This window comes from Haliaeetus leucocephalus, unplaced genomic scaffold (genome assembly GCF_000737465.1).
Source record: "Haliaeetus leucocephalus isolate CR32 unplaced genomic scaffold, Haliaeetus_leucocephalus-4.0 Scaffold428, whole genome shotgun sequence".
Classification (NCBI taxonomy): domain Eukaryota; kingdom Metazoa; phylum Chordata; class Aves; order Accipitriformes; family Accipitridae; genus Haliaeetus; species Haliaeetus leucocephalus.
The window spans coordinates 533190-559334 of record NW_010972864.1 but is presented as its reverse complement, the minus strand read 5'-3'; the positions used below and the strand labels follow the sequence as shown (position 1 = coordinate 559334).

At 39.4% G+C, this 26145-nt stretch overlaps 1 protein-coding gene across 4 annotated transcripts; it reads right to left on the bottom strand.

The window, feature by feature from the left end:
• Nucleotides 1-1386: 1386 nt before the first annotated feature.
• THOC1 (THO complex 1) lies at nucleotides 1387-24193 on the bottom strand. Of its 4 annotated transcripts, XM_010574306.1 has the most exons (22): nucleotides 24046-24193; nucleotides 23039-23112; nucleotides 22877-22937; nucleotides 22094-22160; nucleotides 20918-21036; nucleotides 19602-19650; nucleotides 18998-19093; nucleotides 18624-18706; nucleotides 18044-18117; nucleotides 17317-17425; nucleotides 15976-16107; nucleotides 14523-14623; nucleotides 12588-12654; nucleotides 12360-12410; nucleotides 11652-11722; nucleotides 10762-10785; nucleotides 10243-10338; nucleotides 9258-9323; nucleotides 5796-5879; nucleotides 5415-5562; nucleotides 3863-3941; nucleotides 1387-1827 (listed from the first exon to the last, which is right to left on the bottom strand). In XM_010574306.1, the coding sequence occupies exons 1-22, from the start codon at nucleotides 24136-24138 to the stop codon at nucleotides 1532-1534; spliced, it is 2040 nt and encodes a 679-aa protein (XP_010572608.1). In that variant the 5' UTR covers nucleotides 24139-24193; the 3' UTR covers nucleotides 1387-1531. The 4 variants fall into 4 exon arrangements, with proteins under 4 accessions (XP_010572608.1, XP_010572607.1, XP_010572609.1 ...); XM_010574305.1 differs by lacking the exon at nucleotides 10762-10785 and having other exon boundaries at nucleotides 18582-18706; XM_010574307.1 differs by lacking the exon at nucleotides 10762-10785.
• Nucleotides 24194-26145: the final 1952 nt, after the last annotated feature.

The window sequence follows — 26145 nt, the reverse complement described above, 5'->3', positions numbered from 1 at the left end:
AAAGGGATCAAATCTAAAGCAGGGGGGTGGCTTGGTGCCCAAGTCTCCCACCTTGAACACAAGCACTGAGATCATGGTTCATGCCTGTAGCAGCAAGAATGTAACTTGCTGGACATGGCTTCCTTCAGTTACCTTCATAATGGCTGCCCTCATCCCCAGCTTTCCCAGTGTCAAGGTGGCAGGGAGGCCACCTTCAAGAACTGTTCAGTCATCCACACACACCTCAGTTCACAATACACTTGAGTGCCTGAGTCAAGTGACATCGTTACTTTTTGTACCTTCTACCAAATTGTACCTGCAGCAAGAGGTTAAGAGTTAGGCTGTATTATTTCCAATGCCTGTCCCATGGATCAGCCCATACCAACTTTCACTGGAGCACCCAGTAATCAAATTCCTAATAAATGCAGTTAAATCCAAAGAGGGGGAGCAGGCACAAAGCTGTCCTCAACAGCTCTGTAGGCAGGAACCTGCCTCCCAGCTGGTAGCAAACCACCCTGGAAATTCACAGGTACAATGTAGTAACTGAAACAATGCAGAGAAAAGTCCTGTAGTATGTAGTTTTCCAAATAATCAGCAATTAACTGAATGACACAAATTCTACAGGAAATAATAGCCACAAAACAAGTTGTAGCTAGCTATACCACCACAAAAATCTCTCACTTCTTGAGGAAAAACAGATCTAGCTACATGCAACAGCTTGTACTCATCAACAGAGCTGTATCCTTAAAAGGAAACCAATTGTCACTTCTTCACAGTGAACTGGGACAAAAAAAATTCACCTTGTTTATCATGATTCAGGGGAGTTCTTAAATAGCAAACATATGCAGAGACTAAAGTTAATCATTACTAATAAAAACAAGCATAGAAACCCCTCCTGACTATTGACTGTCAAGGCCTAGAGAGAACCAGTTCTTCAGCAGGAGAGCCAATGGACCACAGCACCCCTCCAAGGACAGCAGTTCTTTGCTGAAAGTGAATATTATAACTTGGATCTCCATGACAACTCTGTTACCTTCTCAGAGTGGAATCACTCACAAACAGGTATGTTTTGATGGTCTATAGCTCCCTGCCACCCCAAGCAATGACTTGGAAGTCCTTTGCACCTACCCATGCTCTGAGAAACCACCCACCAGCAGCAGGGTCACAGAGACCACCAGACACTGTCCAACAGGATCCACCTGAGCTCTGCTGATGCCAAACCCTCCTGCTGCAGGCTGCACAGGAAGCAGCCTTGACTCTCCATCCTCCCTTTTACCTTTCCACCATCCAAGGTGAAGCTTCCTATTTCTGGATCAGGATGACTAATCCTTTTCTCAGAAAATCTGGACAACTGAACAATGTTATTAAAAAGTTTTATTGTTTATTGAACATAAAATACCTATCAAAAATCTATCACCTAGCAACGATAGTCACAATTAACAACAACCACCAACAAAATAGTCACAATTAACAATGATGACAACAGCCAGAACAGTCACAATTAACAACCACCACCACCACCAAAACCAAACAAGTTAGCACGTGAAGCGTGTTAGCTGCTGCTTTCAGTGTCGTTGGTTAGGCTTTCTGCAAGGTCACTTAACCCAGCTTTGTTCAGTGCAGTAATCAGATTCTCAGGGGTTGCATGTGCACCCTCCTGATCCTGCCAGGCAACCAGCAGCTGCTTAGCTCTCATCTTCATGTCCTCACTGTCTGACTCAATCTGCCGTATATCGGAATCCTTCATTTCCAAGTAGGGGGCCAAGGCCTTCCACTGCTCCCCGAGCCTTGTCGCAAATGACTCAATTTGTTCGCCTGTCATGGCTTTGTCCCGTTGTACCTCTGGACCTGGAGACACAAAAAAAAAAAAAAGAAAAAAAAAGTGTGAAAGAATCAGCAAGACACAGGGAACGTCTCCACATACTGCAATGAATCTTCCCTGATCTGCCCCATTTTAAACCTCCTATTTATTTACTAACAGACTGACTTAAACCTTTCCTTTAGTTGTTAAAACCTACTCAAGACCTCTGAGAACAGATGGATTTTTACAGATTTACTACCTGGGTTTCAAGAAGAATGTCCCTTATTGCCCATGATAAAGAAAATATTGGTTTTTATGTTGTTATCTCCTGTTTGATTGAGAGAGAATTGCTAAAACCTCAAGTATATCAGAACTGCCCCCTCCAAATGAAAACAAGGATTCTGACAGGCAGCCTGCAATTTTCAATACATGAGTCAACTATGATATTAAAATAGAGTGATCTTTAACATTTAATTGTCTTTTGGACTTATCTTAGTCACTTTACTCAAGAGTTAACCCAGGTAAAAAATAGTTTGCTTCCCTTTTACTGAGTTACTAAAGCCTCATGTTCCTATTAGCAGCAGGACCGTGAATAGGATAGTAACTTTAATAGGTAGTCAATTCTTAAAGGAATTTTCTGTCATTCTGGCATCAAGATAAAAGACATGGAATACTGTGTTCTGCTGAGAAGACAAGTGCTGCAGTGATCAAAACATCACTTGTCATGGTCTACAATCTATGGCTTACCACCTATGTTTATTACATGCTTTTAAAGAAAAAACCCTAACAACTGCATTACACATAATTACTGCATAGAAAGTAATCATATCCTTAGTTTTTAGTAAATATCTCACCCTCATGCCACCTGAAGAGCCAGCTGGCATGGAGTGGAAGTTTCAACTCTCTCCAGTGCTTATCAGTCACACTCATTTATCCGAGCTAAACTCACTACATCAAGGGGAAAAGAATGGACAATCACGAACAAAACAACAAAAACACTCCAATCACTTCCCTTATTTCTAAGCACAATGTTGTATAGCGGATGACAGCTCTGCCATCTTGGCTTTAAGACAAGATGTAAAGAAAGATGTAAAATCAACACAGTGAAGCTCCGAAGGCTGCATCAGGCAGTGTTAAGCTGAAGACGAGAGAACTTCTCCGCTATTGACGGGGAGACTGTGGAAAAGGTCTGGTGCTGGATGCAATAGGGCACTAGGAGAGAGATTCAGAGGCCCACAGGCAGCTTTCCACTAACAGAAAAATCTTCCAACAAAATTACCAGCGGCACCCGGTGTGTGCCTTCCATGCCCTGCACACCCCATCAGCCCATGCTGGATCCAAGAGCTAGCACACAGAGATACAACACGCAAGGGAGAAGGTGCTGTGAGATGAAGGCATGAATGAGGATGGAAGGCGGCAGACTTACAGACACGGGAGACAGGGAAGGACACTTGGGAGCATGACATACCAAGGTTACAGGCAAGAGGCAAAAATGGACGGACTGGTTCATGGAGAGGAATGAACAAGAGATAACATTTGTCAGGAAGATTGCTCTTCTCACAGACAAGCTTTTGCCTTTTAAGATATTTTAAATGAAGAGGAAGTAAAGATCTCAGAGTTGGAATATATCCATTTCTGAAAGTCCCATAACTACTCACCCCAGCAGGGGCTAGAGGGAAGCACGTACCCGTGGCAGTTAAAGGGCAGAAAGAACAGGAAAGCGGGGCGAGGAACACTCAGGTAGGTTTTTACACAGCAATGCTAGCGTTTCAGCTATAAACACCTACTAACACTGTAAACATACACCACATAGCAGAAAAGGTAGAAAAGGCTCCTAATTCAAGTGCTACTCCAACTCCAACAAGTTGGATGCTTTCAGCGCTGCAGGCCACAAGACTGAGAGGTTGCTACTGGTGCCCTGTGTCCTGAAAAGGCTGCACTTCTTGGTGTGAATGCAGGTTCAAGTTAGGAGCACTGGGGTAACCAGGACTGGTGACCCTCAGTAGAAACTATGCTAAAACACAGCTTCTACAATACACATCAAGAGAGAAACTGAAAAGACTGAGAACATGCAAATCTTACTTTCATTGTTTTCCTTTAATAAAGCATCATTATCTTCCTCATCTTCATCTTCGCCTGTTTTTATTTCTTCAGAAGGAGGCTACAATGAAAGAACTAAACATCACTGGATGAATTTTGTGTTTAAAGAGAAATTTCACAGCTCTGTGATTGTCTCTGGAATGTGTGTTAGGATGGAAAACCTCACATGATCCCATATGAGATTTAAAAATCCCCCAGTCTCCTGTATCCAAAACACCAGTAATAAGTGTTCTAATAAAACATACTATTAACTAAAAAACCTAATGAAAGTATCCACTGACTTCACAGGATTCTCTCTTTTTCATAGTAACTACAACTAAGTATTACATACCTAGTTTTATTACTTACTTTAAAAAAAACAACCAACCAACTTTCTATAACACCACTAGCAATAAACTTTTTTAATTCTTCTTCACTAATTTTACTCCTCGCTCCAAAATTCCTCAAAGTTTTCTGTACTTTCAAACTTCTTAAATGTGGCAAATAAATACGCAAACAATAAACTTTTCACTCTCTGATTTAGCTATTGATCAGCCAAGATGAACAAAGGGCTTCCTCTTTTCCTACATTTCAATCACAGGCCTTATCTCTGTATTTGTTTCTTGCCACAACATTTGGTACATGGCAGTAGTACTATCAGAAATATTACATAAAGTGATACCTTAATATATTAAACAGCTCTCCCCTCCCAGTATTTTTTTTCTAAAATTGCTATTAGCATCTAGTTAACTCTGATGGCTGAACAAACAAAAAAGCTATGTATTACAATCCAACCTTTACACCTCAGTAGTTTCACATTACAGACAAGGAAGGTCTCAAATATGGAAGCATGGGTTCATATCCGCAAGAAATTGCTGGGTTGTGTGCTAAGTCAAAGGTTTAGAAAATGCTCCCTTTTCCCAACTCCTAGTCTCTCTTATCATTGTGTGTAAAGTGATCCGAAAGACCCCTCCCTGGCCTCAAATTTGTATGTGAAAGGGTTAAAGCCTTAAATTTACAGCTCCACAAGGTCTATTTTTCTTTACATATTTTAAAAGTCAGGAAGCTGATAGAAAAGCTCTGGTAAATCTTGCTGTAAAGCTCTGGTAACACTTAGCACAGTATCTTCAGCTGTACACCCTGTCCCTTTTACTGCCATCCCAGTAGCCACAGCTACTGATATTCATGAGCCCTAACACTGGCTTATACCTTCAGTAAAAGTGGTTTGCACCGCAACATGAGACCCAAGCAGCTGGGTACAAATATATTCCTGTCTACCAACCCAGCAGAAAAACTTGGGATTGCCACAGCTGTTTGTTCACAGAATACAAGGCAGAGCTCAGCAGTTACTTGGCGAGCCAATGTTATTCAGTTTAGTGTTACTGGGATCTTCATCAATTAGACCAATTTCACTTGCAATTTTTACTTTACAAGCTTTTCTTCCCCCCTGTGTTTTTTTGCTCCCCTCCCTCCCCATGTACCAAATGGACTGCAGAGAGACAAGCAGGAAGTCAAATGAATTCAGCATTTATTATTGTAGGATAATATTACTTACAGGCAGCTCCTTGGCTAATTTGATTACCATATTTTCTAGATATTCAGGTAAACTCTTGAATTGTTGGTTTGTTGGCTGGAAGAAGTGGGGACTTCTGCGTGCTAGAAGTCTTAATGCTCTCCAGCCATAGTTAGAATTGTTCACAGCCCTATAATAAAATACAAGTTTGGTTGGTAACAGTCTGTCATCTATAAAAGCACAGAAAAAGATCTGCGTAATTTCCTGATTGTAATTTTGGACAGAATTATATTAAAGTTTTTTGTATGTTACTAGATTCCTGTACAGATATTAACAATACAGAGAGAGAACAGTCTGTTTTCTTTAACAATCCAAACATGAAAGAGATCGAAATAAAGCAAAACACAACAAAAATTAACATACTTGTACTTATTTTCAACCATGTTTTCAGGATCTGCTTGTTCAATAGCTTCTTCAAAAAATTCCTCTAACGTTGGCATATATTCCCTAAAAAATAAAATAAGGAGCTTTAATACTCCTCAAAATCTACCCTAAAATATCTGGTTTTCAGTTCCTTCATACACATCTCAAATTTATCCACAGAAGAAAAAAAACCCCAAACCCAACCTACTCAAACTTAACAATTGAAAATAAGCAAAGAATCTGTTTGATACATGTTGCTATAAAATTATTTACTGCATAACCACTTAAGCATACCAGTAGTTGCTAGCACTGCCTATTATATGTATTTAAACCTTCTGCCATACCAAAAGGTGACATGAACATCTTGTCAATAGCATTTGGTGAAAAAGGACTATGGGACCTAAGAGAAGAATTTTGGCAATAAGGAAATGAGACTTTCATAAAAATACCCCTAACAACTGACTGTGCTCAGGAGTCTAAAATGGTTGTTAGTTTTGTGCAATTTGACAGGACAGGATAGTAAAATGTGGCCTTTTTAACCCCCATTTCAGTTTCATCTGCTACCAGAGATACCTAGACTACTATTACTCCCCAATTTCAATTATTTACAATCACTAATTTTATAGGGGGGAAAATATTAGGCAGCTTAATGTTGTGTTGAATGATCCCATCTTAGTGGCTTCCTGACTTGCTCAAGTACATGTTCATTTCACCCCCCATGGTGATTCTTGCACCTTCTGCTGAAGGTACTTCAGTTAAAGTACATTCAATACAGGTCCAAAGTCTACAGGCATCAGCAGAATTTGTCTGAAGCGGACTGAAAAGCATCTGAACTCCTGGACTCAAAGAGATGTGATCAGTGTCATGAAGTCCAGCTGGCGGCCTGTCACTAGCATGTGCCAGGGCTTGATACTAGGGCTGGTACTATTTAGCACCTTCATTACTGACCTACTGATGATGGGACAGAGTGCACCCTCAGCAAGTTTGCAGACAATGTAAAACTGGGAGGAGTGGTTGATAGACCAGAGGGTTTTGCTGCCATTCATAGAGAGTTCAATGGACCATGATGTTCCTGACAGCCAATTCCTCTGGAGTTCAGGAAAGGGAAATGCCAAGTCCTGCCCCTGGGGAGGAACAACCCCAGGCACCAGTACATGCTGGAGATTGACTGGCTGGGGAGCAGCTTTGCAGAAAAGGTCTTGGTGGACAACCATCATGAACATGAGCCGGCGATGCACCCTTCTGGCAAAGGTGGCCAGTGGCATCCTGGCTGCATTAGGAAGAGGGTTGCCAACAGGTCAAGGGAAATGATCCTTTCCTTCTATTCAGCACTGGCAAGATACATCTGGAGTGCTGGGTCCAGTTCTGGGCTTCCCAGTGCAAGTGCTTTCCCTGTGCAAAAGGCTGTGCATGGACAGAACATCTGACATCCAAGCAGAGGCTGAGGGAGCTAGGACCATTTACTCTGGTGAAGAGAAGACTCAGGGGCAGTAAATAAATACCTGATGGGGCAGTAAGGAAGAAAGAGTCAGACTTGATGTTACTCAGTGAAAGTACAAGCAGCAGCCGGCACAAATTGAAATACTGGAAATTTGACTTAAGCATCAGAAAAAAAAACTAAACCACTTTTCTGTGAGGGTGGTCAAACACTGGAACAGGTTGGCCAGGAAGGCTGTGGAGCTTTCACTCTTGGAGAGACATTCAGAACCTGACTGGAGAAGGTCCTAGGCAACTTGATCTAGTTGACCCTGCTTTGAGCAAGGGGGTGGACTAGCTGATCTCTACAGGTCTCTTCCAACCTCAGCACTTCTGTGATTTAAAAGACAATATTTGTGGTTCATAGGGGACATATTAAAAAGGTGAAAGGGATGTTTCTGTTCTTAGAACAGCTAGCGGTTGCTTCTGAAAGGTATTCAAACCAGTACATAAGGAACCACGACCTAAAAAAATAACAGAAATATTCACAGTGATCAGGACAGTTTGCTGCTATTAACACTACAAGCAAGAAATACAGATTATTTAAGAGCTGTAGGTACTGTGAGCCAAAATTATCAGTGGTGCAAAGCAAGCTCATGATGATCTGTATTTCTCCTACCTAATGTTTGACAGAGACATATCTGCTTCTACAAGGGAACCTAGTGATCAGTTGTGGGGGTGGAAGCACACTGGTCTACAAATTCACATTAGTTTTATTTTGAAAAACACATTTTGCCCAGGAAAGCAGTGCCCCATGCATGTTTAAATGTGGTATTATCACTGACTATGGGAACCAAAGCCAGCATCTTGAAAACCCATCTGATTTAAATCCTGCTATATTTGGCATTATGCAAAAACATTAGAGTTTTTATCCCAAGAACAGCTATGTAAAAAGAAGACAGGTAAGGAAGTATTACCCCATTTGAATGAAGACATGGGGAATCAAAGCAAAAAGTTGCAGTCACTTGACCACGTTCAGTCACAAAGTCTGTAATAAAACTTGGAAATGAATCCAGATCCTCCAGGATCTTCTCTTTCCTGTTTACCATGGCATGCAATTTTCTTGGTTTATCTCCATTTGTTTAGTTTCAGGGTTTTTTTTTGTTTGTTTGAGTTTGTTTATTTATTTAAAGAAGTTGCAGCACAATACAGTCATGCACAGGGAATCAAAAGCTTTGTTTCCAAACACAGCTCCACTGTGTTTAGCCCTTGGCCCAGTAAAGTCAAGTATTCTGTCAGAAGCCTTCCTGCACATCCCGGCCTCACAAGAAAGGAAGGCACTCCTCTGCAGAGCTCTCAACCTCTGGAAAAGCAATTCCTCCACTCAGGACACCTGCACAGCTAGCACCTCTCCCCAGGCACCAAGCCTTTGCAGCCACCCAGCCTTTGCAGCCACTACTAGCAAAGTTCTCTTTGGGAACTGTCCCATTCCTTTTCCAAGTTTTCATACTAGGTACATACTGCACAAAAGGGGATTATGCTATCTTTAACAAATAGAAAGTTACATAGCAAAGTACATTTTCAGTATTTCCTACAACTGTGCAAGCGGAAGGATAACCAATAATTGTATTTTTCTGCATCTGCACCACTAGTAGATCCTGTATGCACTGGAACAATGCCTGCTAGCCAATTTCCTCTTATCTAGTATTGTTCAAAGCACATGCCTGCTTGAAAATCATAGCTAAACAGCATGCTAACTTCATTAGAGCCAGACTTAGCAATCTTACAAAATGGGGATTTCCATCTGGGTTTTAGCTTAGATTTTACTTTACTAAGCAATGAAAACACTAGTGAAGGAAACCGTAAGGAGATTTTAAGACAAAGATTCGTACAACCAACTTCTCTCAAGACACAGAGTTAAACAGCATACCATATGAGATCATCTTGTATACTTTCCTTATACCGATTTTCCAATAACTGTAATTTCATGTGCAATTAGAGTGCTGAAAGTTAGCTTTAGACAACAATGTATCATCTTTTACCTACCTATTCTCAGATTTACAAGCTTCCATGTTATCAGGACATAAATTCCAAAGGCGGGTCAGTTCCTCACTGAAAAGAGAGGCATAAATGCATATGAAACTCCACATTCATCATTCTATCATTCCACACTCCATCATTCAAAGACAGACACACGAAACAACGCTACAGAAATTCTCACCCCAGAGCCTTTATAATAAAGCATATCATACGAGCTTTGTGATACATACATATTAGGAATTACGAGAAATGACAGAAATTTTATCTGATGTTGCAAATTAGGAAAATTACGTATTAAATTTCTATTATAATCTCTTGCTGATCTATAGTCAGAAACAGTAACAAACTCTCCTTCCAAACTAGCTAAGGTCAGGCTATTTTGTTTTGATAAATGAAATAATTTACCACTTTCTTTTTCAGAAGGGACATTTTACTAAACACTCAGTACAAGGTCTTGAAGGTCAAGTTTCCACATCTAGGTTGGGTGAACTGTTAGAATGAATAGACTATCATTCCTCCTAAAGGAGGAAGTGAAAAAATGCAGCACTTAGTGTCATGCAAAATATGGCATTTTTATCGGAGAGGACATATCAGGAAGAATTCTTCGCCCCAGGGATAAAATACCAGTGGGTGTTATTTTAAAACCCATGGCACAGATAGATTTTAAGCAAAACCATAAGGACTACAAAAGTATAAAAACTGATCCAATGAGTACAAACCACTGATTTTCAGCCTGTAACTTACAGACTATTTAAAAGGGATCTAAAGAGATGACTGTAAGGAAAGGAAGCCTACTGCAAGTTTTAAAAGAACTGATATATCCCTTGGCTGTTCTTTCCTGGCAGTTGCAAAATGAGGATGTTTGAAAATTATTGACTAGAAAATACAGTCAGTGGCAAAAAAAAAAAACAAAAACCAACCCACAAAAAACCCCAGACCAACTAACCAACCAAAACCCAGAAACCGGGTAACAAAAAAATATTCAACATACTTCCCCATAAGGATTTTTTTGTTTGGTCCTTTTCCTAAGAAGTCCTCTGGAGCTGGCCTCTTTCTCACAGGCCTCATTGGCTTAGAATCCGGAGGTCTAAAGCAAAAAAAAAAAAATAAAAAATCATCTCTTTAGTATCAAACCAGTAACATTCAGAGAACAAAATTAAGCCACTTCACTTCAGCTGGTGACGAGTTTAATTATGATTAATGTATTCAGAAGGACTGGGATTCCAGGAATGGAACAAGGGAGTGGGGCAGAGGAGAGAGAATGTAAAGTAAGGAAAAGTATTTGCCAAACACCAGAATTAGTTCACTCACAAATTTAAAGGTCTATCAGAGTCCTGATATAGAAAAAGAAGCAAATCATGTTTATGCCAGCAGCACATAGTTAGTATGATCTACCCTGCTGCTGGGATCATCTGTTCTATGACTGCAAGTTCTCTTTCCCAAGGTGCATCTGATTTCATGGGATCAGAGAATGGAGATCCCAGACCACTGAGGCTAGGGTAAGACCTACCCAAGCTGAAACTCTGGCTGAGATCTAAAGAAGGAGACAGAACATTTGTAAAAGTCAAATTTCATAATTTTACTTCTCACCACCTCCCAATAGTAATTTCTCTCTTCTCACAGCCCCTCTTCCTTTTTTGCAAACAGATGAAGTCATGAAAAGGTGGCTCCACCTGATCCCTCCATAAAAGGAAATCTTCAAAGAGAGATTGACCCAGCTGCTCCCTACCACAAAGAGGCTACAGTCTGTGTGTAGAATAAATAAGGATGGAAGAGGAATGTTTGGGCACCACCTCAAGATAGTCAAGTAGACATATGGAGTCAAAGTTCAAGTTTTGTCACTAGTTAGTAACCAATAACACAGGAAACCTTGCAATGGCAAAAGCCACCTAATCATAATTTCCTTTCAGGTAAGCAATCACCACCAAGTATCAAACCTAACAAGGTACATAAGAGGAGAACTGTTACACAAAACTCCAGGTATGCTGCCCCACCAAAGCCTTAACACCAAAGGCTTCATTAGAGGCAATCCAAAGCAGTATATAGAAGTCAGGCACTAACTTCTTGAACCTAGCATCTGCTGAAGGCAGGAGGGGAGACAACATGCTTCAGTCTCCTCAGTCACTGGTTCCTTGGTATTAAGAGAACAAAACATTGCCATGAGACAGTGCGGAATGTTCTCCTAAGACCCCGCACATACATAACCACTGCTTCACTAACATAATGAAGCCTTAAGACTTCTGGCAGAAATCTAGGAGCCTTCTGCACACACAGAAGGGACATTCTTCTATGCAAATCTTGTGTGAATCATTAATGTTCATGTACATCGTGGGTACATATTCTGAAGTTGAACCACCATTTCAAACAAGCAACAGCAATCTTCTACTTCATAATAGTTACCTTTCTTTCACAAAGCTTGGGCAGCCCTCATTTTTCCATGAGTTCCAGTTTTCTTCAGTATTTAATATATGCTAGAGAAACATAATATTGCACATATTAGGGTCATAATCACCTTCAGAGTTGACCCCAAAGTTTTTAATTGAGCTATTACAATTAAAGAGAAAACTTTGTTATTTTGTATTTCAGCCACTATTTTGAAGGTCATCAGTATAATCTTAGGCAGCTGGTTTAGTTTATTCAAAAATAGTGTCGCTCCTCTCTTCAATAATTGTGGGAAAGGCTTTATTTCTCCTTTTCTAAACAAGAAAATAGAGGCAGCCAAAGTAAAGGAAAAAATGAAAGCAAGACGACAACTTTTTTTTTTTTTTTAATTTCCACTTGCATCTTATTGCCATGTCTCTGGGCACAGCACTCCTTTCTGTAAAGACTTTTTAAATTTTTTTTTTTCCCCCAACAACCAATGTCTCCTGTGTGTACACATGCACATATATGCACATTTCCATCTCTCCCCAGGAGAAGGAAAAGGACATTAATGAAAACATGGGAAAAATGTGACTACAAAATAAAAAAGATGTTATGAGACCTTTTTTACTGAGATGAGATAAAAGTTCTCAGACATGACATCTATGTTCCAAAAGCTAGTTTAAAACAATACTGCTTTTTTATGCTCTATATAGACTTTATTCAGACAGGCACCAAAGTACTTACCTCTACCATTTTTGAGAATCTTTCCCCATCTGGAGGATTTTCTGAAAGAAGCTATGATTGGGAAGGAGGAAAAAAGTTAACTTTTTGCATTAGATTTATACAGATACAGAATATATAGAAAAAAAAAAACAAAGAAAATGGTGGTTACTGCTTCAAAGGTCACTGATACAGCATTACACAATAAATATTTTTCCATGTAATTTTCATAGAAGTATCTACCATACCAACCTGGTAAACCGCTTTTGTAGTATCTTCAATCCAAAGAGACTGTTCATCTGTTAGAACATAGTTTGAACTGGAATTGGAAAAAAAACCCAAAACCAATGAAACAAAAAATCAACAAAAAAGTGTCATTAAATCAGCTCTATTTTCTTTTTTTCTTTTTTTTTTTTAAATTTGAAGAGTTTACTACACACCAAAACAGTGCTGAGGACACATCATTTACACTACATACTTTCTGAGGGTCTTTAGAAGGGATCTGAAGAAAGTAGTTTGAATGTGCTCTGGTCTGGTCCCATGGACTGACCACTCATTAGTTTGTGGAGTTAATTAGATGTGCTTGTGGAATATACTTTCAGGTTTAGCTTCATCCAATAGCAAGTCCATTTGCATGATTCAAGATCACACCAAAGCACAGCAAGTGGGTGCAATGAAAGGCTTACTTAAAAAAAAACCCCTCTCCTAACCCCAGCTAAAGCAGTACTGTAGACAAACTATAGTAAAAGAAACAATCTACCAGCTGTATACAGAACACAGACCTTGAATACCTCAAAACATGAATTCTATATAGCATAACCTGAAGTCTTTAAACAAGTTGCTTGGTACATCTAGAATTATAATGCAATCAGTAAGTAGAAGTGAAAAGAAAGGAACACAGTAATAAATCCAACATGGTCTACTTCATTCCCAAGCAGAGACCAGAACTTTTTTTAAATGCATTAAAAATCAGATGAGAATCTAATATTTGTTTTTCACTGGTTCAAGAAGAATCCATTTGAAGTATAACTATTAACAATGCATTTACAGTGTTCCAAAGCAATGTAACAGCAACCAGCTTCTTATGAAGCACTAGGTACCTTAAGTAGCAAATACAAACATGATAATGGCTAAGTCAATAACATGAGAAAGACTTTTAGAACTAGCTTCTCTTAGTTAATAGGATATAAAAAAGCTCATCTTTTTTAAGGAAGGGAATAATTAGTATTATTTTACAACAACTGCACCAAGTGTTATACTATACCATTTATATATCACACCATCCTTGACCACTAATAAGAGTGCTTTTAATGAACACTTCAATGAACTGTCATTCAAATGACTAACTATCACCTCCACCAGACTGAACTGCAATTCAGAACACATGAATTCTATTCCTCCTCTGCCACTGGACTGCTTTGGTAAATAATCTATAGAATGAGGATAATGATCCTAATCTAGTTTGCAAAGTTCTTTGAGATCTGTTTATAAAAAGCAGTATATTGCAGGTGAAAGACAGCTGCCTTTAATGTTAATCATTATATGCAAATATAATCAAGGGCACAGGAAATAAACAGAGAGTTAGGATTTTCTTCAGCATAACATTAGAGACTAGGATAATCACCGCTGTTATTTTTTGCTATTTTAGACAGAATTCTGTGGCACACTAGGAAAAACAAATCAGCAACCAATGCCATATTTCAGAGTCAATATAGATTCCAAATGATGCCACATACAAGCTTGCATTGGTCTAACAACTAGCAGCTGCCAAAGATAATCCTTCCCTCTCATGGCTGGCACTCACCTTAAGCAAGCTTTAGTGGCCTCTACTTCTCAGAGACCCCACTCAACTCGCCAATTTGGCAGAAAACTAACTCTGCAAAGACGAGCAGAGTGGGTTTTTGCTAGTTTAGTAAACTGCATAAATTTGAGTGAGTCTAATGAACACTAGAGCCACTGCAACGGATGACAAAGAATCACACAGAGAAGAGCAGAGAAAGGCAAGAATGAGACCTCTGCTTTACTGCTATAAAATAACTTCAGCCACATCCTGTATTTACCAATCCAAGGCCCTGCAAGTTTCACAAGAACCTTAGAACAAGTAGGCATAAACTCCTTTAAAATATTTTGGTTTATCTCCAAGTTCTTAGCTCCTTATCCCCAAAACACAATATATTTCCACATTACCTTTTAAATTTGACCTGTCCCTTTAGATACTGAAATAGTATTAAGTACTGCAACAAGATGTGACGGCGAAAGTTACTGTCACTCAGCTGTAAATCCATCAGCTAAACAACAACAACAAAAAAGAATTACACGTTAAAGAGACTAAATACGTGTAAGTGAAAAAAATCCAACAAATGTTTTCAGATAAACTCCATGGAGACTGTTTTTACAACAAGATGATGGTAAGCCATTACAAAAGCTCTATTCGGTACCACCTATACTTTCAGGACAGTGCTTCACAAGGTACTAAGATGGGTAAACTGTCATCTAGCACAATTTAAGAAAGACCAGCAAAATTTCTAATTAAATCACTTTTTAAAAACACGAGGAACTGTTTGTAAAAGTATCCCTAGATTTTTAACTGGTTTCATACTGCTGGATTTAACAACATTCACTTTGAAGTGAACAAGAATTTGGAAAAACAAATATTCAAACATTTCAGTAACTGAAGGACAGCTTGCTCCCTTCTCCTATGAACAACTGGCTACAACGTAAGGATTCAGCTACCACAGAAGCATTCACTCTCATCAACAATTGCACAGTGACACACTGCTTGGTTTCTACCCTATGTGCTGCAGCATGATACATCATACAAAGGGAGCATTTGAAGATTCTTTAAAGAAAAAGGCCTTTGACTACTGGGTGTTAATTAAGCAACCAGTTCTGTATCTTCTATACTATTTTATTTTAAAATTGTCAATACATAGGTCAAAGGCTTATGATGAATTTACCTACTCTTGTATCCCATAAAGAGAAAACTCATGCTGCGCTGAGACTTGCTTTCTGTCATCTATTAATGCATGTATTTAAAAGTTAGTTACACATTATTCCAAAATGAAGACAACAATTTTAGAATTAAATTCAATAGAGCATTGTATTTTTGACTTAATATCAACAGAATTAAAAACTCTCAAGATTTTTTTCAAAGCAATTTTAAACAAGACCATTATGAGGCAGAAAATACAGTTAGCACATCATCAGCCAAGTTTTGAAAATGTAATTCTAAAGGCAATAAAAAAGCAACAGATTTTTAAATATTTACTCTCTTTTAACTTCCTTTTCTAAATGTAACAGTACAAATCAAATGCAATACATCAGCTTTATTGCAGACTCTTATTCCAGAAATAGAAGTCCCTCAATCATCAATTAACAGAGGCCATCCACAAAGAAAGAATAAAATAAAAAAAGAACAGAATAAATCTATCTAAATCAAGTGATCAAACAGTGTAATGGGATACCCAGAGAAACTCTGGAGTCCCTATTTGCGGAGACATTAAAAATCCAACTGGACATAGCACTGATCAACCTGCTCTAGCAGAGAGCTTTGAGTAGGGAAGTTAAATTAGACACAGGTTCCTTCCAACCTCAATTAGTCTGTGATTCTGAGGAAAAAATAAAAACAAAAATCACATACCTTTTCACTAGTTAGGAACTTTGCAAAATATACATGTTCTCCTCCTGTTTTTAATTCTTCCAACTTTTTTCGGGAAGCCTGAGTGTCATCCAATTTGTAACTTTTGAAAACAGCCAAAACTTCTTCTGAGTACTATAAAACAAGAGTTACTTGCCACATGAAAATAACACAAAAACTCTGTAGTTAGATAACTACACCAGACTCAGTGCCAAGCAAGTGAAATAATTTGGAAACTTGCTATCAGCCAGTCAAAACAACCCATTTACCACCAATATATAGGGCTTCTCTGAACACAACAAATGACAGTGAAAGTGTTACTTATCATTTCAGAACATCTAAAAATTTGGAGTATTCAAAATGTGCTAAGAAAAACAGTGTTGCAGGTTTTGAACAGTGTACAATTGCTTTGTTGTTTACATGCTACAAAGAAAAAAGGTCCACATGACGACAATGCTATATTCAAACTCAATTTAAGTTGTTCAGAATGAAAGGTAAATCACTGAGAGTCAAAATTGCAGTGCTGCTCGTCAAAAAAATCAGTTCAGAGCCTTAAAGCTGCAATGAAGAAAAACTAAAAAATTGCATCTGAAAGACTTAAGCCTGGCCTTGTTCAGTTTTTCTGAACCACATGTGGGGTTTTTTTTGTTTGTTTGGTTTTTTTTTTTGACAGCTGAGAATGTATATACCTCATTAACTAGATTTATATTAGAATGTCTGAGCAGATGTTACTTCTTATTACCAGAACACAGAGAATAAAGATTAAAAAAACCCAACAGGCTTCTTGCTATTAAATAAACACTGAGTGACAAATCGTGAAGAAACAGTAGCTTAGCAATAAATCGTCCTCAACATTCATACTAAGCAAAATTGAAGCAACTGGCTCAAGCGGACATTCAGGTCAATGCTTCTATAAAGAGATTTGCTTTGTTAGGAACCTATCATCATCTTACGATCCCCCTGGGATCAATATGACTATTCAAAAGTAAGATCTAGGACTAGGTGAAACTGTTTATCCTCTTGGGAGGGGGGAACTCCAAACCCACAAGTTCTGCTTTTTGCAGCTGATAAGTCACAAAAACGGTACTTCTGACATTGCAATGTAAGAAGTCTTTCTGTTATTGACTTACACAAGTTTTATTAGGGGATTTACAGTACATCTTAATATACTGTTTACCATCAAAGGCTCACTTTAGAAAACAGCAAAACGCATTTCCTCATGCACTATTATTTTTCAATGACATTAGCATGTGAACTGTTCTATGCTTATGCAGTCACTCTCCTACTTGTGTAAACAGTGATTTTAACTTAGGCTGAATGGTTGAAAGCACGAACTCAGATTACCTTAAGAAAAGTTTTCCATGAGACCTTCTCATAGCACTGCACAGGATTTCTAAAATAATCTTGAAGTGACCAGAATTTTCTATACAGGTTATAATCTATTGGAATGGAACTGGGGACAAAAAAAAAACAAACACAAAAACCCACAATATTGAAAACGATATATTAAATTCAAGTCCACTCAGGAATTTGCAATTCCAGAAGATATCATTCATTTTGTAAGTGAAATAATGAGTGAATAGCAAGCCCTCAGAGAAATCTGCAATTCAGAAATTGTCCCTAAAAAGAGTTTTCCATCCAGTCTATTGTTACTTCCTCACCATAAAAGCAAAAATAGTAAGAAAAAGGGATCTTAGGAGTTTTTCACCATCTGGGGAATGAAGAGGAGCACAGCTTTTTCTCCTAAAAGCATATACAGCATGTACTAAGAATCCCTGAATACCTCTTACAAGAACAAGTTTTATCAAGATAATTTGGAAAATTGTCAAAAAGACAGAATAGCAGTGGTTCTCAGCCAGGGTATGCAACTTTTTCCAAATATCTGTAGATTTCTTTCTTTTCCAGGCAGCTCCACTTAAACCGATTAAGACACTGTTAGGTTGTATGTAATCTTGAGAAGGCAGGAGATAAGTAGAATTCCGAGTACAACATTTAAGGATATTTCCCAAACAGCTCCTTCCTTTCACTTCATAAAGTTTTATTTCAACTTTTAAAATTGCTGTAAGCTCACCAACTTGTTGGTGCTTCATCATCTCCCATTTCACCTTCTTCTACGTCCATTCCTTCTTCTCTCTCCTCAGTGTGCTAAGAGGAAAAAAAAATAATTTAAAACTTATACAAATGCCACTATAACGTGCATACAGTTTTCAGAGTGTTCTTTATTTTAAAGATTCTATTATACTTTAGATCAGAAAGCTTAAACTGGTAATTCAAGAGATCTCTAAAATTTTATTCCAGTAAAATGCGCAACAAATTCCTGTCTTAACGCCTTACTAAACTTTGCAATGGTAGCCTGACTTCTCTTGAAAAAAGCTGAAGGGACAGCTCTATACTCTGTACACTGTGGGGAAAACTTAGTACAGTACATGACAGTGCTTATCCGTCACAATCAAATCAACGTTTTCCCCCTCAAAGTCTGCACAGTTTAATGTACCAGGTAACATGCCTATTTCCAGAATCAGCTTGGTCTGGAAGAGGGACAACCAAATTATGAACATACAGTTCCAAACATTAAGCACAGTAGCACAATCTCATGCAAACAGTCTTACACGTTTACTGCAGAATGAGTGAAAACCAACAGGAATTTTCACCTTCTGTCCTAGAGTGCTCTCATGTTCGTTGGTATTGAAAACAGTGACATTTTCCAGGTTAAACTGACTCTGCAAGTTAAGTCCTGTGAAAAACAAAGGGTCAGTCTTAGAAGTTGTGAAGTTCTTAAGTCTGTTCATTCAGTTAGTTCTGAGATGCCGATATTAAAATTCTCAGAAACTGCATTCAAAACTCATGTTTGAAATCACAATAAATGAAAGTCACTCACAATATTAAGTGTACAGACAAGAACTAAGATACAAGTGCAAGGTGATTTTCTCCAATTGGATTTGGACTGCAACCATCAAACTTAAAAGATTCAGCATATTTTGACTTTGTCAGATGTTAAGTGCGATGAAATGCAAAAAAATCTCACCTGACTTTTCTGAAAGCGGAAATAATCTAGCCAAGAACAGCTGAATTCTTCCACAGAAGACTGTGTTTTGTGACTTAGATAATCTTCTTAGAAGGTCTAAATATTGTAAAAAGAATATTAGTATTTATCCCTCTTTCAATTTCTCATACACTAGAATTCAAGACTTGCTAATTACATGACCTACATAGCTAATGAAAGGAAGCTAAGATTTGTAAATTTAAATGCTAGTAACTTCCTCAGATCAGCCATATTTTTTCCAAATGCATTCTACCAATTGTCCTAACATCTTCAACAGCAATAAATTCAAATGAATCCTACTCAAATGCAGCCTCTGATATGGGCCTTGTCATTGCTGAGAAATAAATATTTCTCAGACGTTCTTCTGTAACGACCTCCACTGATGAAGAGATTTCCCTAAGGTCAGAATGGCTTTTACATTAATCGGCAAGACTCACGAATATCTGCTAAGATGAATGATCTGCCTATTAACTTTATTACTTATTGAACACATCTGAATGCAAATCATATTATTAAACTCACTTTCATTTGCTGTGATAGGGAGTTCTTTAATTCCCCACCACCCCCCTGAAAAACTACAACTCACCATTGCACATTCGTAGCAAGTAATTTTTCCCTGCAGAGTAAAATGTATTCTGAAACAGAGTAAAGGTATTTAGATCATTAAGAGATCACAAAACCTTCCTAAGCAGAATTTTAATTCAATCACAAGCCATGAATAAGTATGAGTCATTCCTACTGTTAACTCCAAATTTGAGTCTTCGCTTAAATAAGGGGCAGGTTTCAGAAAAAGGCAACATAAAACAAGCAGTCCTAGAAATTCCAAGAAAGCTTAACACACAACATTTAAATCCAGCCTCCACACAGAAAAAACACATGTGACAATGAACTGTAAGAGCAGCATCCACTTTTTTTTCCTGGAACAGACTAATTTTTTTTTTTTTTTTTTTTTTTTTTTACACGCATTGCCTTTATTATTCCATGCATTATTTATACACAGAGGCAAAGAGCAATATACAAAAGATTTAGAGCATTCACAGTACTAGTAATTTGGCAGCAGGAGAAAGAAATTGCTAAATACTTGAACGAATGATAAAGAACAGTTTGTGAATATATCAGGGGACACAATGTTATCTGAAACAGAACAGCCTGAATGAATGCCTATGGGAGGTAGTCCTGGTTAGGAAATTCAGGTTAGGAAAACACAGAGAAACTACAATGCTTTTCAGGTGTTACCAAGGATACTGAGATCCAAGATTTCTTATGGTCTTGGAATAAAATGTGGGCAAGTTAGGACTTCTGCCTGAGACCATGAATTCCCTATTTAATTAACAGCACCCGCAGCACAAGAAGCTCAGCAGCCTATCGCAGCAGCTCTTCTGCTACAGCACCATGGTACAGCAAGAGCATAAAATGCTCATGCAGGCCTCAAAACACCAACTGCTCCTCAAGAGCAGAAATATTTTAGGGCAACATATTCACCACTGCTATAGTCCTGTAATGGAAAGCTCATTAAGGAAGTGACCAAGATGACTTCTTTCCCTGCAAATTGGAGATGGAAGAATCTCCTGCAGCTCTGAGGAAGAAGCTGAATAATAAGTCAAGAGAGAAGCTACTCATACAAATTGTCCATAAGAATTTAAATTTCCAGTTTCTAAATGTGACAAACACTGTATACTGTAGAGAAAGGAGTTAGAAATAAAATATCAAAATTATGATTTCTTTTATTATTAATTTTCTGACCTCTGCTGCCCAGACATTTTTAAGCCTCAAACCAAAATGTGCTCAATGCTACTATTTTAACACAAATAGATACAAAGACAGTTAAAATCTGTTTGTAAAAAAGGTTCAGGTAGACAGAAGCTTTGGTACAACTGTATCACATTTTGGAAAAATGCCTACCGATTTCCACGTAGCAACATTTTTCTCCACAAAAGTGAAAATTTTATCACACTGATCCAAAGGCAGGCAATCCAGAACATCCCCCAGAAGCACAAAAGGGGTTGATGCAGTGCAGATACCTATGACAAACAGGGAATACTTTATTCAGCAAATGTGAACTGAAATGCAAAGATGCATGGCAGTTGAGGGACATTATGTTAAAAAAAGAAAAAAGTTCTCCTGGGTTACTACAAATCCTATCCAAAAGCTTGGGCTAAAGCGTGAACTTTCATTGAAGCTATTTCTATATGTACACATATGCAGATGAGCTTTACAAGAGCTTTGCACTAACATAAAACAAGAAAGAATAACTGTTCTAAAAACCTCAAAGTCTGAAACAATGTCACATCTCTTTGCAGACTGCAAGTGAACTCTTTCAGACTTCTAAATCCACAGTTAGTTACACTACACACGCCCATGAATTTTGAGAGTCTTTTCCTCAGTAAAGCACCACTAAAACAGTGCTCCAAGTCTGCCTACCCACACTCCGTAGTTCGGTAGTGTCTCCATTCCTCATAATCACAGGTCTTGTTATTCTACAGTTCATAAAAAACATATGTAGTTAAGCTATACTTACTAAGACAAACAAGTATTTGATGTGTAATGTGAACAAATAAACAAAGGGAAGAGTGCAAAAACCCTTTCAGAAGGGATTATCACACTGATTTCTGACACAAGAGACAGATTCAAGTATCTAAAAACAGACATGTACCGACAGGCAGTACTGGGAGATGAGCACAGATATTCAGAAGTTATTTCTGTCTGCCAGCAACTGACAGAGAAACCTACAAGTCATTTAACCTCTCTGCCTCAGTGGTCTCATCTCTGAAATTATGATGGGAGACTTCTAAGCATTTTACAGGGTGGACAAAGATAGAAAATGCTAATTACGTTGCAACCAAAACCCTGCAAATTCCTCTATTAGAAAAAAAAAAAAAGATTCCAACGCAAATGTCACACATATAATTGAATTTAATTTTATTAGACTTCATTCCTCTCGTGAAACAGACTTAACCACTAGCATAAGGGCCACATATTATCAAAGTCAACCGCTGTAGATGACTTACAACAATCAAGATTTAAAAATTCCCCTAAATGGTCCCTAAAACTGACAACAGATTTGAGAAAGATGCTCACCTTCTGTGACTCCATTAATAGCAAGAGAAATAATTGCCAGGAGATTTTCACACGGAGCTTTGTTTATCTAAACAAACAAAACAGTGTTAAACTTCTCTATTCTGACCTAAATATATCTAACAAAACTAAAGTTCTTGGTTCCAAGTAGGCATATTTGAAACAAATATTGACATTCAACTTCCCAAAACTTCAAACAATCTATTAAATCAGACCTGTCAGTTAACTATATGAAGTTTTTATTGAGTGAGCAACATTTCTTGACTGCTTCCAGCCATTAAAGACCCTACAATACCTACTGTATAGAGTCATTTACCTCTGAAAATTAATATACCACATGCAACCTTCATTCGAGTAATACCAACAAAACCTTTATTTGATTCCTTTCATCATTCTTTTCAGCTGACCGGCACCTTTGTTACCTGCTAGTAACAGATAACCCACTCCACCCCACACTTGAAGTATAGTTGTGGAATAATGCATATTTATGAACTAGAATTTTAAGATGTAGCAGACTTTCATAAGCACTATGAAGAACTGCTGGAAAAGGCTAAGTCAACACCTCTTACTATAGTGTGGTATCTGTAAAACACTGCCATTCTGTCCTACCTACCAATCTCCTTTAATCATCTATATTCAATGTTAATTAGATAACTTTTACATAATTCATGTTTTTAACAAACAGCATTTCCTTACACTAAAGTTGCTGTTAAAGTAATACATTAACTTGCAAATAGAAACTTGAGCTTTATCAAGAGATAAGCTGTAGCAGTTTAAAATACTTACTATTTCTTCTTCTACAATAACTCTAAAGGCTTGATCCAAGGTACACTTCTTTTCATTTTCACTGCAAATGCAAACATTCCACATCAGTTAACAACAACTATTATGGACAAGATTACTAAAAATTATCTGAGTAAGCACCTTTTAAAATCAAGCTGCACTTACCTCCCAGGAATCTGGTTAAATGTGTTCAACAATGGCTTGATACTTTTGTTATTCAGAGCCTCTCTAGTGGATGTCTACCAAAATGTAAAGAAAGAAAAGTTACAAAAGCAGAAGGATCTCCTCCTTCCTCTATCTGACAGTGGACAGAAACACTAAGGAATCTATTTGCCACATACCATGTGTCAGTTTACAAAGAGAACTTTGTAACAAGTAGGGCAAATAACAAGTGCCTAGCTAATTAGGCATGTGAGCCAGCTGAACATCACACCTCAAACCTGGACCAAGAGTGTGGTGAAAATAGTATTTCTAAGCAAAACACAGAGGAATATGCTGTTGTGACCAATACTGCATCTACAGCAGTCCCACAAACACAACTTCATCTGCCCCACAGGCAGGTTATGGTTATTTGGGACATGACTCCTGCTAACAAGACGGTCTAAAAATTACTGTAACAAAATAAATCTAACGGAGCAAGTGTCTGTGCTTAGACCGCTTCTGCACAAATCCCATCCCCTCGCCCAAGAAACTGGGCCGCAAACGGCAGGATCCAGAGGCCTAAGTACACATCCAGCCCCACCTGCTCTGGCAACGGAAAAGCATCATTCAGCAGAGGCGCAAGAGATAAGCACAATAAGCTACGGACGTTTTGTTGCTGGGGTTACGCCATAACTTCATTTTATTTTACATTAGTTTTAGTTAACTCAACAGCAGATCGTCCCCTTGGCGGGCTAGGCTGAGCCGGTATGAAGCCCTGTGCCCCAACTTATGGCGCGTTATCTCGGCTGCGCTGAAGGCCCGTTAAAGGAGAGCCCGGGCCCCTCCTCAGCGGGAGTGCCGGCCGGGCCTGCGGGCCCAGGACCGGGCAGAGGCGGCCCGACCCAGCCCGGCCGCGCATGCGGAAGGGGAGGCAGAGCCCCACACCGGCGCCCGGACGCCGTCTCCCGCCCGCCCGGTCCGGCTCCGAGCGGCAGCGAGGGAGAGGAGCCTCAACCCCCGCCCGGGCTCACCGTGAAGCGGAGCCGCGCCTCAGGCAGGCTGAAGAGCGGCGGCGACATCGCTCCAACCGAACGACGCTCCGCGGCGCGCGCCGATGACGCCATAGTCCTCCGAACGGCGCGGCGTACATCCTAGAGACCGCCCGCCTCCTCTTCCCCACCCCGGGCCGAGAGAGGGAGCACGGCACGCGGGCCGGCTGGGGGCGTGGCTGCGGGCGGCCGTTCCTGGGCGGTGCCGGCGCCTCGCTCCCGCCTCCCGCCTGGGGCCGAGCGCATGCGCGGGGGGCGGCTGTTGGGGCGGTGTGGTGAGCGCGGGAGCGGGGAAGGAGCTGGCAGCCCGTCGCGTTTGTCAGTAGCATGTTGTCAAAGTGAAAATTACTTTAAAAGGTTCAACGTGTGGGGGAGTGGCAGATGTGGTTGTTGTTTCTTGTGATAGCCACCTCAGAGCCACAGTCTGCCACCAGTTTCAAAGTATCACTGAAGGAAGAATAGGAATTTTTATATCCTTGGTAAAATCATCTCAGTGCTAACAATTCACAGGTTGAACAATATCGTATGGATACCTCCTTCTGAGTCACTTTTGATGGGAGTTTAATCATTGTTTCAGTGGTAAATGTCTGAAATAGCCCTGCAAAAATAAACGAATGTTTATTATGAAATTTGTAATTTTGTCTGGCTCACCTCCTTTAAAGACCACATTTTCTAGCTATCCTAAATAACGGTGGTTCCCAGACTTGGCTGTTCACAGTCCATTTCCAGGCTTGGGATTCTTTGTCTTCCCATGTTCAAGCTTGCAGCTATGAGTTGGGAACCCTTGCTGTGCAGTGTCCAGCCATAAAACCCTCCTAAATATATTCCTCATCGGCCTTCTCCTAGGACTCTCCAGGGCACCTCAAACCAGACTGGAGATATGGTTTTCTCCTAACATTTCTCAATCCTGCTTTCCTTCTTGCTGTCAACGCAGAATCATTTGACTCTCCTTCCTTTCCGTCTGGAAAAAAACATCCCAAACCAAAACAAAAAAACCCCACCCCACCTTTTCTCTTATCAGTTCTGAAATTCCTTAAGCAATCACTGTTATTAAAAACCCAGCTACTTGGCTGAGCCTGGCAGCCCATCCTGGTGATAAATGGCTCTCAAGATGTGTGACTAGCACTAAACAAACTGGTCTAAGTCTGTTTAGACTGTCACCGCGTTCCTGGGTGTGTGGCTGCCCTTAAATCTAAATTCCTCAACACAGCATACCTGTGTTGCAACATCAAGCACAACACTCTCTCCCCTCCCCCCAATATATAGTACAGCAAAAGTTTGTCACAAATTATCCCATTGTCATATGGAAAATAGCTTTTTAAACCCCAGCCTGTTCTACTTTGCAGTTAGAAATACAGGGACAATTCAGGCACCTAAAGAAAGGTGCCCAGTGCCATGTTAAACATCCCAGGGTACGGGAGACCTCTACGCAGTGCTGTCAGTTGAGAGCGGGAGCCATGGGACCTGCCTTCTTTTGAAGCAGCAGCTGAAGGCTAGGCAGGATGCCCTTCCACATGTAAAAGAGCACTAGAGACCTGAATTACATCCACAGAAAGTAATGGTGGGATTGATATGACCCTGCCGACGCCTGTCTCTGCATTCACCACAATGGTCTGATTTAGACAGCTAAGGTTAGGTGAGATGAATCCTATCCCAGGTGATGTGTTTTTCCTTTTTAGATGATACCAGTGTATAAAGACAGCACAGGGTTGACACTACACAGAACACATAGGAAATATGCACAGAAAATTGTTTTGCTGAACAGCATGGAAGATACTTTCATTTTCCTGCATCCCTTCCTATTTTTACTGTTAGGAGAGGCTGAGCCTGCCCTGATTCAAATACAAATAAGCTCATCCCATAGCTTTTTCTTAGCTAAATCTCATGGTAAGCACAGCGGTCATCTGTCTTTGTCACATAGCTATGATGGGCTGCTGGGAAGGCTGGAGGAGACATTTCTTATTTCTGTTGACTTTGCCACCTTCACCAGTGCATGAACAACTCACAGAGGCCAGAGTACCATAACCAATATTATTTCCCCACCCAGGCATGGTACACGCTGAAAACAGTAACAATGTGTTA